This window comes from Amia ocellicauda, chromosome 13 (assembly GCF_036373705.1).
Source record: "Amia ocellicauda isolate fAmiCal2 chromosome 13, fAmiCal2.hap1, whole genome shotgun sequence".
Lineage (NCBI taxonomy): Eukaryota > Metazoa > Chordata > Actinopteri > Amiiformes > Amiidae > Amia > Amia ocellicauda.
The window spans coordinates 16386952-16398825 of record NC_089862.1 but is presented as its reverse complement, the minus strand read 5'-3'; the positions used below and the strand labels follow the sequence as shown (position 1 = coordinate 16398825).

The following is an 11874-nucleotide window of genomic DNA, read 5'->3' as shown; positions in this document are numbered from 1 at the left end:
GCTGGACTCTATAGATATTATACCGTGCCAAACAAATTTCAAAACAAATACAGAAAACAAGTTCCTGTCTATACAAAGAAAATATACACATTTTAGGTTAATTGTAGTGAACAGAACAGAACAAAACAATGCAAATGAATCTGACTTGTTTTATTTGTAATTGTAATTTAAGAAACCAATGATCCATAAATCAGCACTGATAGTAGGGAGCCTCCGCCACTACTCTGGAGTCCATTAACAGTCTCTGTATAAGAACCTATTGTTGTATATTAGTTTTTGTAGGTTCAGCAAAGTAATTGAGAGTCAAGATGCATGTCTGGGTCTTTCAAAAGGCCATATTCTTACAGAAATGTAATCACTGCAGCCCAAACTATAAACATGTTGGGATTTATAATCACACTGTTTTTATAACCCTTTAGCAGTAGCCAGTTACTTACAATTCAATCATGAACTTTGAAAGATCATGAGAATTTGTTTGACTAAATTCTATTTTAAGGGAGAATCCATGTTTGGGCAAGTAAAAATCTAATTCAGAAAACAACATTAGATCCCCATGGAGCAGCTTAGACATGAAGAAAAAAGCTATAGATCTACAAATGACCGAGTCCTGAGTCCTGTAACAACTTGCTCAGATAATCCAAAATTAGCTCAGTGTTGCAATGATCAAATCAAGGTCACACCAGCAAGGAGAAAAGAGTTCCTAGAAGTCATGAAATAACTAGCTCCCCAATCTTTGCTATGTCTAAAACACATTTTATTTCAGAAAAGCCTTAATATTTCCTTATACTGATCAGAATCAAGTATTTCCCCACAAATATAATTATTTACATTTAATTCAAATGTGAAGCATGGCTGTTCAACAGTTTTGTCTTCATCTCTGTGCCCAAGAATGGATTTTATTCTATAATAATTCAAATTAAATATCTCCCTATAAGTGATTCTAGTTCATTTCTTCCAGTTCGGACTCTCCCAAAAGCATGAATTCAAATGAAGCGAGAAAAAAATACATCTACCTTGAACTTTACTATTGATGCAGATAAAATAAACAAACAGCAATGATAAACAATTTCTCAGATGCATCTCTTATAATACAGCTGCAAAGGCAAAAATAGGAGAACCTGTATCCCAAGACAAACCCTTTCCTTTTCTCAATGTACAACATTTAGAAGTGAAAGAAATCACATTGAATGGTATTCCTAGTGTAAAGTGCATTATGGAAGCATATACAGCTACAGAAGTATTACAAGAGGGAGGGCAGGGTGGGGATCACTCCCCAGAACGGCAGCAGGCTCTGAAACCACACTGCAGATTCTGACATCCGCTGGCAGTGTCAGCATGGGGACCTGGGAAGAGACAAAGGGATATTGCAGTTACAATCCGATTTTGTGTGCAGTAATGGACCCTGACAGACATACACATTAGTTCACAGCTGTATATACTTGTCGTATATAATATACCTACCAGTGAACAAACTGAAAAACTAATTTTCTTTAGACAAATATGAAAGAGGACATGATGGAACTCAAATATTGGTGACCAAGTTCCAGACAAAGGAATGGAACAGACAAACACCCAAGGTTGGCAAATATAAAAAACACAAAGCCAGAAGCCCAGTATATTCCAATGGAACACAAACACTGTGATGGTCAGTGATTACAAAGGTGTAGTGATGAGGAAATCCAGGTATCATGTAGAGAAAAACAAAGAGAGAGAGAAAAAAAAAGCACCTAAGAATATAAAGTGACAGAAGACGAATCCTTTTTAGTTAAACAATGTGTAAATAATAAACTTAAACTCAGTCTTTATAGAAGGCCAGTGCACAACATCTCAGGTTGGGTTATTGTAACTTTTCCACCTTTAAAAAAATGTTTTCCTTAGTCATTTCAGACCATGAAGCGCTTTAAACTAAATCCCTACCTTGGCTAAGCCGAGTCTTTGTAGCCAACATTTATGTAGCTCAAATATTTAGCTTTGTGTACAGCTACGCAGCACCATTTTTTCTTCACAGCAAGGTGGCACCATTACACCAACCATGAGGTCTGATCAGCAGAAAACCCCTGAGGGAAGCATTGAACTGTTCTTCCCTCACGTCAATAAAGTGTAGACATCTGCACAACCACCTGCAATTCAGCCAGCTTTGATCATTTATCATCCCTTCTGCGTTTTAAAAGGATGTGAATTATATCCCATCAATTCTAAGAACAAATGGCTCGACTCCCCTCAACCCTGTATAGTAAATGTATACCCAAACAACAGAACAGATGGATTCAAATTCCATTAGCCACACACTTCATTATGAAATCTGGTGCACCACGTGAAAAGAGATTCAACTGGCTAACAATTTACATTTACAAAAAATAAAAATGCATCTTTATACAAATACATGTATTATGTAGGGCATGAACCCAGCACCAGCCCAGCTTGTCCAGTGTAAATACATCCACTGGAGTGGAGTGCGTTCAATGGATGTGCCGTTTGAGAGGCCACAAACTGCAAGATTTAATTCAATTTGATTTTTTTTTCATTTTTACTAATATTTAGAGTTTGGTTTGTGGTTTGCGAATTCAGAATACATTTCACTACTTATGCAATGAAAATAAGGTTTCAATTCACATTTATTTATGGCAACAAAAGATCAAAGTAGAGAAACGCTGTTCTAGTCTATGAGTTACTCACCTTCATCTCCAATGTTATTAGGTCTCCAAAAACACTGTGCTGCTAAATAAGTCAATGAACCTTTTTCATAAACCGCTAAAGATTATATCATTTATTTTTGCTTGCATATGATAGTCAACTGTCAAGCAAACACTTTGAAAGTGACAAGAAATGTTCTCTCTCTCTCTCTATAAATTGAGACCATTACTTCCCAAGGATGTAAGACTGGCATTTTGACTGAAGAAATTACAATGTAGAACGCACAAGAATGGAAGAATAAAGAGTATATATTAAGACTTGTGAAAAGGGCTGATGTTTACTGCAAGAAAACCAGACTTGATTTGGAGTTACTCTTTAGATATTATCCTCCAAATCCTATTTATTTATTTTGTCAATTACATATTGTCTTAATTATGTTGTGATGATCTCTTCCAGCTTCTAGGCAAGTTGCATTTTTTTTTTTGTAATCTCTATGGGCACATTCTTTGTTTTAATATTTATATTGAAGACAGTGTTGCTACAGTCTAGTAATATAATCCCAACTTTCTTTTAAAGCACAGAGTTACATGCAGTGTTTCTAGTACATTTCTACTACATCCTTAACTGCTGCCAATAAGAAATGATGGTAAGAATAATCTTTAATTTGTTTTGATTGTACTGTATGCAAGTTTAAGTTTATTCTATTAATATGTACTAAAATTAAATTAATGACAAATGAAACCACACAATTAATGGAAATAAATGTGACAGGTCTCAGTGTATATATCACACTCACAGATACAACACAATATAAACAATGTGTGTGTTGTTCCTCACTTTGCACATCCACATCCTGGATGCACACTACTTCAGTCAACAAATTCCAATTCCAATCCCATTATGCTACTTTAAGCATGGGCCCTGGTGAAAAAGGTTCATTATGTTTTTACTGGAGAGATGAACTGGTAAAGAGAAATTAAGTTAGGCACATACATATAGAAGATACACATAGCTATGCAGATAAAAACACATTCTTTATCTGTAAACTAAAATATCACAGTAATAAGATTAAATAAGACTGTATGATTATTTTTTGTTAACATGAAAATGCCACGGAGTCCAAAATATAGCCAGTTATGTTTTGTAAGGTCTGTGCTACAATAGTAGCAATACTCTAACTGGGACTAGAGATATAATAATTTAAATACAAAAATGTATAATCTTCTGCTAAAGATCTTTCAGACTTATGGCAGCAAATCAAACTTGTGAATGTCATGTTTTTTGTTTTTTTCCCCACTTTGTAACATGTGAATACTGATATAATTAAATATTTAATATGGGTTATTTGGTCAAATGCTGACATGCTTCAAGTCCTTTCTTTACCTGATACACAAACGTACATTGTATTGACTGGACAGTTTGAAAATGTTGATTCTCATCCAACAAACATTCAACTATAAGTTTTAATATTTAACTTGTGAATGAAATTAAAAAAACATACCAAAAGCAATTGTTTTGTACAATCCCTTACAGTTGTAGTGTATTATTCTTTGGGAGTACTGTGTAAATCATTATTTGCAGTAATTTATAATATTGCTTACAACATCAGAAAAACCGAACACTCGCTTTCCAAGGTAGAAGCCATGTTGTTGTGTTCCACTTGTGACGTCACGCCCACTGCCAATCAATTCTGGAGCGTTCTCTGTATTTTTCTGAAATATTTAGTATTTTGGGACTTTTTGGTGCTTTACAGCCATAACAATGATGCACATTCTTGCCCATTATGAAAGTATACTAAGCAACAGCCCAAAACAGGTTTTCTACTGACCTCATCCAAAAGGATTCGTATATTGCTTCCTTTATCAAAAAACGTTTGTCTGGTAGCCCAATTCAAAATGCTCAGATTTGGAATTTATCTATGGATTCTCCAAAATACTTGACCATGTTATTATTGTGGTAAAAATGCATGCAGCTAAAAAATGCATATTCAGTATATTAAAATGTTCTGCTAATTCACAGTATACATTAGTCTGTAATGATTCACCATATACTTAATTTTAAATTGTAGACACTCTGGAGATCGATGATATAACACAGGTATCAACTCTTAATACCCTTACTTGTATTTCTTTTCATGAAGGAGCATTAGTAGCTATGAGGGCTTTTTATTAATTAAAATACTTTCAGAAGGCACAGAAAGACAAATGTAAAATTACACTTACGCATGTGCTAGAGATGGAAGTAGAAACCCTTAAAATGAAGTGCTGGAGAGGAATCTGGTTTAATTAACTGAAACATACCAATTTTATAGTGTATAACAGTGTTGCACAAAGAAGGGAATTGACTGTGTAAGGATTGTTAAGGCTACAATATGACAACACATTCTGCCTCACTTACACTCAAAAAAGCTGTTAGAAATGTTTGGTTACCGTTAATGTTGTCACAATAATAAAAGTGCTCATCGTTCAGAGAGGGGCAGGCCGAGACCAGCTCTTGAAGCCCCACTTCAGTGATGCGGAGGCAGCCGGAGAGATTGAGGTGCTCCAGATGAGGGAGACCCCCCCGCAGAGACAGCACTCTGAAAGCAACACACAAGAAGTCAATGAACGACATCAAGCTTTCTAGACTCTACTGGGAATTTGTTGGTAAATTCCAATTTAATTCAAGATTACCTCTCAGATTACCATTGGCTCCATCATAAAACACTCAGGCAAACAGGGGGAAACCGTTTCCATTTACCCACTTTGTGTTCAGTCAATCAATCAAATGTGATTTGATTGGTCTTGGTTCATATGGTCTTAAACTTGGTAAATCCACCACCCAGATTTGTATATGAAAAGAGGTGAGTCAATTTGAAATTGAATGCCACTGCCTTTATCCAGATATAGCCAGTCTGTTCAACTTCACTGTGGACAGCAGTTTTGGATCTCACACCCAAGCAAGTTCTACTGCTCTGGGAAGAAATGCAAAATCATAGGGTGGCTCTTAAACAAACCACATTCTTTTGAATAATGGTGGTTGCTACAAACCCAAGATAATGAACTTGCAGGAGAAGTAATACATTTAAACTCTTTGGGCCATTCGTGGAGAAACAGAAACACTGGCATGAGCTGTTAAGAATTTGAAGGTGCCTTGTGATGATAAAAAAATAAAATAAAATCTTCACGGGAAAACAGTTTGGCAAGACTTTTCTTGTGCGTGATAAAATGTCAGTGATAGTTATTTATAAACAATGAAAATAAAATTTCAACAGATTCCAACTGTAACTCCAGCTTGAATTTAATTAAATCAGCCCCACACTTGCAGAAGTATCTTTGGACACTTCCTTTGTCAGCTAAATTAGCACAGGTTCATGGGCACATTCATGGGCTTGTATTTCCCAGTAACTCTACACCCGGATGTTCCTCCTGTACCATTACAGAATTGCTTTTCTGCATGGTGTAGGTCTGCTTCAGTTCTGATTAAACTTCCCACTGAAAGATGCATTTAACCTCAAACCTTTCCAGACTACAGAATTTACTTCAACAAAAACAAGCAGAGATGAAATTAAGTACATCAAGGGCCCCTAACATGAAGGGAAGACTAATTTTGGCTGATGTAATAAATATTTTACTATTGATCAAATGCCAAAATCTACAGACTTAGAGGCCAGAAAGCTGGAGTCAATTTCAAAGCAGGAAGTTGAATGAAGGATGTGTCCAGTCCAGTTTGGGGCAATTATGCACAAGAGTTGTCTTTACCTTTATTTAATAACTAGCATAAGGTAACACATTGTGTTGTTCCCACCAGTCAATGTGATGCTTTGGGTAAATTATAACCACCCCCCCATTACAGTTCCTACTTACCTTAGGCCAAGATCTGTGATCTGATAGCATCCTGACAAACTGAGGAATCTCAAAGTGCGACACGCCTCAGGTTGATCAGTTCTTTTTTCACTCCGAGAGCAAACCAAGTCCTTATCCTCGGATGGCCTAGTCCGTAACACTGCATTGCACAGTGCAGGGGGCTCTGGCAGTGGCCCAATAGTCCGCAAAGCTTTCTCGTTGCAACAGAACGAGTGGCCACACCTCACTTCCGCAGCGGAGGTGGCATACTGCTGCCAATAGGCACTAGTCCTGAAGCCAAACTTGCTTCTTCTGCAGCAGCAAGAGTTGTTAGATGGCGGAGATTCCAAGTCCTTCATTCCAAAACCAAGTCCTTCATTGCTTTTTTGCTTCCACTCGGCTGCGTCTTCAATATCGACCAAATTGACAGGATCCAACACCCACACCTGAGATGGGACCGTCGCCTGCCCTCCCGGTTTCCTCTTGAAGATCAGAGCTTGATGACTGCGGACTGGGAGGCCACATTCAAGACTTGGCTGCAGGCTGATCGGCTGTTGCCCCTTTAAAATCTTTCGACACTTTTTGGAAAGTCCCCCTTTTCCTTCATTTTCATCGGGTGTGGTGAGATCTCCAAGACCCTGAGAGAGTTTTTTCAGCATCATATCTGTAATCTTGTCACAGCCAGACAAGTCTAGGTGTTCAAGTGTCTTGCAGCTCCCAAGAGATGACCAGCTAAGGGACAGAAATGGAAAATAAAATTGTAATGTACGGACACTTTTGACTTGAATGTTCTTCATTTAAATCACATGAAATCATTTAATAGGAGATTGATGTTTACTTCTAAAAAGGCCCCGCAAAATACAGAAATTAGAAGCAAAAATGATACATTACCTGTCGAAAGCAGAATCTGTGATATCAGTTTGGGTGAGATCTAAGTGCATTAGGTTTGGACAAAGACTCAATATTTGTCGTACCTGCCAAAAATAAAGCAGAGAAAAATTCTTAAAACCATACATTTAACAAATACACAAAATTCTCTCAGAAGACATTTTCACAGTACATACCATTTTGCTGGAGACAGCTGAACTATAAGCCAAAACCACAGATTTCACGGAGGATCCAACCACTGGGAGCAGATGCTGAATCATTCCATACAACAGACTCTTCTCTCTCTGCACTACAGTAATGGCTGGAGAGTCTTTAAAACCCTCCTCTGCAAAACAGTAATTAAAAAACACATGACTGAAACACACATCCTAGCATTTAGGAGGCTGAAAATCACAAATTAACAATATTCAGTTTGTGCTCAATTTTGTACTACTCTGCTAATATACAATTCCAAAAGGTTTTCAGTTTCCAGTGTTTCCACATTGCCCGAAAGCATACAACACAATACATTAACAAACCAGTTTCATCAATATCTGCATCTTCATCCCATTCCTGGTAAGCCTTGCCCTCATCTTCTCGGCTCTTGACCCACTCATCGTCTGGTTCCTGATCCAGATCTCCAGGAGGTCCTTTGTAATTATCACCTGCACAGTAAGTCCATGTATAAATAATGCTTAGATTACACTATTTCATGTTTTAATACAAAAAAGTGTTTAAATACTTAAATTAAATTTCACAAACATGATCATTCCTGCAACCTCAAACCAATGCTACAGAAACATATACTGTGCTGTAGTCTGTGCTATGGTAGACAACTACAACATGAATGCAAATGCACTGCTACAAGAACAAAGCTTGGAAAAGTTCATGATTAAAATAAGAGCACAAGCGCCGGTTCATGTTTACCTCTCGCCCAGCGCACTGGATATAGATGTTTCCAAAGGGATCCAGTCTTTGCCACTTCTGACCAGGCAGAGCAGACCAGGCTGCAATGACACAGATCCTCTGGACTGAGGTATCTGAACACCTTCAAAAGGACCTCGGGAGGAAGGTGGGAAATATGGGTCGACTTGGTGTCCTTTTCAAAACCTAGAAGAAAAGGGAAGTTTGAGAAAAGTATTATAGTGAGCAGGTGTTGGGTGTTTTACAGCTCCACATTTATTCATTATTATTTGTCATTTAGCAGACGCTCTTATCCAGGGTGACTTACATTTGTACCCATTTATACAGCTGGGCATTTTACTGGAGCAATCGAAGTGAAGTATCTTGCTCAAGGGTACAACAGCACTGCCCCACCCAGGATTTGAATCCACAGGATTTGTATCTTCCAACCTCCATAATATTGCTGGGATGAACATTTTCATTGTCCCAGATAACTCACCCTCATCAGCCTTTTCATGTACTGAGTATTTGAAGGCTTTGTGGAGTTCCTCTGCCTGGTTCCAGAGACTGAGTCCCTTCAAAAACTCCACGGTGTCACAGCGTCTCTGTGTACAGTGCTGTGCGATCACCTTCTTCTTGATGTCCTTCAGCTCGTCATAGGTGAAGTACTCCATCAGCATTGGCTGGAACACCTATACATCAAAAGTGTCGTTTAACCAATCAGAACTGAGTTTTATCACTATAATAAATGGCTGGTTTGATTTTTCTTTATGAGAACATTTTTTTTTTTTTCCAAAACCTGAATACAAAATAAATACAACTACATTATTAAGTTTGCATTGTTCTTGTCCATTATTGGAAATTCTACCGCATATATGCAATTAAGAGTATTCACAGTGATTGAAAATATGAGGACAGATCACTTTTATTCCTGAAACAGCATACCTCCTCTTCCTCTTTCATATGAGGAAGAAAATCCTGTGTAAAAGCCTCAAGCTTCTCCTTCAGCTGCTGTGCGTAGTTCAACTGTTCGTATTCATTCTAAAAACAAACAAAAGGTAACAAATCAAGTAGATGTATAATATACGTCTGACAGCAAACGTACTGGTCTTCACATTCAATTTAACACTGTCGATTTCCCAATTTGTTCTTGGCAAAATGCTTAGGAAACTTCCCATATTGGCACACTCTAAAGGAACAGCGCAGCCTACATGTTGCAATAGTGGCTTCCTTAACTACTACGCAAACTAAATTCTGAGTGCTATAAAAGGCTTGTGGAGTAACCTGAATTTAAATGTCCTCCATGGTCCAAATCAAGAACAGGATTTTGAAATGTGCAATGTCAGAAACAGCAACTTATTTTCTATATATTGCAATGATGTCATTGTTACATCTGCTAACTAATGTGTCACATCGTATACAGATCAAAACATTTCTACCGATATACTTAACACTAAAAGACAATATTTATATCTGATTTTTCAGCTTGATTAGATTTGTGTTGTATGTATAAGAAAAATGTAAATAAAACCGATGTCCATCTTAAACTATTTCATTGGAAAACATATTTTTTGTTCACATTTTCCAGAACTAGGGGAGGCAATCAAAGTTTGCCATCACAGACATTAAAAAAAATTGAAATTACATGGAAAGGGAGAGGGGTTAAAAAGAAATGTACATCAACCCATATCTGCTCAAATAAAGCTAATCTGAACCTAATAATGCTTGTTATTTTTGAATTTGTTTTGCTGTAACAATAACAATTTGGCTTATGAGGAGATTATGAAAATTCTGGTAAGTGATAATATAATTTACCATAATCCCATTCATCTGAAGTGGAGAATAGAATTACTTAGATTAAAGTTTATTCTGCTGGACAAACAACAAAGGTGTAAGGTCAAGGTTAATACTTGAAATTATAGATAATATACATATATATATATATATATATATATATATACACACTTTCCATTTACTCTCTAAAATAAGGTTTAAAGGTCTTGTTTTTGGTAGACAAAAGAACACTCAAAAACAAAAGTAAACACATGTAGGGATCTTAATCTTTCACCTTAACATTTTTGAGTCCCTTTTCGAAGAGACTGAGCATCTCGGAGAGCTTGTTGTCAGAATGGACATTATACACAGTCTGGCTACGTTGCTGCAGCAATCCAATGATGTATTCGTTTTCAATTTGTTCATGCATTTTAAATTCTTTGAAGGTGGCACAGAGCGACTGGAGAAACGAGCGGAAGTCGTTGTTGTTGGAGAAGTTGGTCTTGGACAGCTAAAAAGGAAAAGAAAGTGAGGAGAGTGAGACCACTTACAGAAAAACATACATTTACATTCATGAACTGATAGCCACAGAGAAACTGGCATTTACTGTTTTGTGAGGAACCTGGTGGTTTAAATATTTGGAGATGATAAAGGGCCACATTATTACTTTGGAAATGTTTGTTTTGTTCAGACAGGGCTGATTGTATCTGTGGCAAATGAGAAAGTCACACTGATTGTACAAGCCGCTATGAACTCAAAGCCAGGACTGTGTTTTACAGTTATTCTGACACATTACTGTTGCTACTCTATCTAGTATCACCCACCCATCTGTGACTGCAGGTTTCACACACTTAGACATGTCAAATGAGGGGCAACTTTCACTCGCACAGAGGCTTGCTGAACAAATACTGTTTTAAAATAACAGTAATGCATACGGTTTACAACATTTACAGCCGGTATACAAATATAGGAAGAGGTATAGGTAATAAACACTGCCCAGGTCTTGGTCCATCAATACGGTTGCTACTCCGAAACTCGTAACACAGCAAGTTTCCCTTTCGAAACAAAAATGTATGCAGAGCTTTTTTTGTTTGTTTGTTTTGAGGTGTATAGTATTAAATCGTGCGACTCTTACTGTCTGTCTGTCATCAATTGTATGAGTTAATCTAGCCAGTCTGTCCTGACTTCGTGCATTTCAGGGACAATCTGCTCTTTAAAGAAAAGCAAGATGTACTTTATTTCGCAGATGTAAAAAAAACATATTAATAATAATAATAATAATAAACCTTGCTTATACGTGAACTTTTTTGTATCTTTTTGAACAGCAAAATAATCGAAATGCGCAGCTGGACGTAAACAGACACTGCGTGTTCTCTAAGGCAGGTCTGCTTAGCCTGTCGTTAGCTGGTCTCGCTGCGGTATTTAAATGTTTTAGCCAAATGTCAGCTTCATGTATACGATTTTCTCACCTTGTCACAATAAAGACCCACTAACTGTTTCATCCGCCAGTGTGGGCCTGTGAAAACATCCACCTCTTCAGGAAAAGGAGCCATTTTTACTCCATGGAAACAGCAAGAACTGCGCTACTAGCAGCCGAGAGATGTGCAGACTTCAGACAGGTGATGCCATCTACGAGGGAGCCATACTCATTTCCCTGTCACATGATGAGGGTACACTAGAGCCTACGTGCCATAGCGCTTGTCAATTCCCTGTCACATGATGAGGGTACACTGAAGCCTACGTGCTATAGCTCTAGCAAAGATAGTATTCGGCTCTAGTCAGTTCCCTGTCACATGATGAGGGTACATTGAAGCCTACGTGCCTTGGCGTGCGTACTGGAAGCAGAAATAAATGAGCAGCTTCGTGTGGCTCA

General features: G+C 37.5%; 1 protein-coding gene across 1 annotated transcript; it reads right to left on the bottom strand.

Moving 5' to 3' along the window:
• Nucleotides 1–135: 135 nt before the first annotated feature.
• On the bottom strand, nucleotides 136–11633 carry fbxl5 (F-box and leucine-rich repeat protein 5). Its single transcript, XM_066720003.1, has 11 exons — nucleotides 11471–11633; nucleotides 10297–10512; nucleotides 9174–9269; nucleotides 8728–8920; nucleotides 8253–8435; nucleotides 7865–7990; nucleotides 7523–7671; nucleotides 7350–7432; nucleotides 6480–7190; nucleotides 5064–5212; nucleotides 136–1343 (listed from the first exon to the last, which is right to left on the bottom strand). The coding sequence occupies exons 1-11, from the start codon at nucleotides 11552–11554 to the stop codon at nucleotides 1267–1269; spliced, it is 2067 nt and encodes a 688-aa protein (XP_066576100.1). The 5' UTR covers nucleotides 11555–11633; the 3' UTR covers nucleotides 136–1266.
• Between the last annotated feature and the right edge of the window lie 241 nt (nucleotides 11634–11874).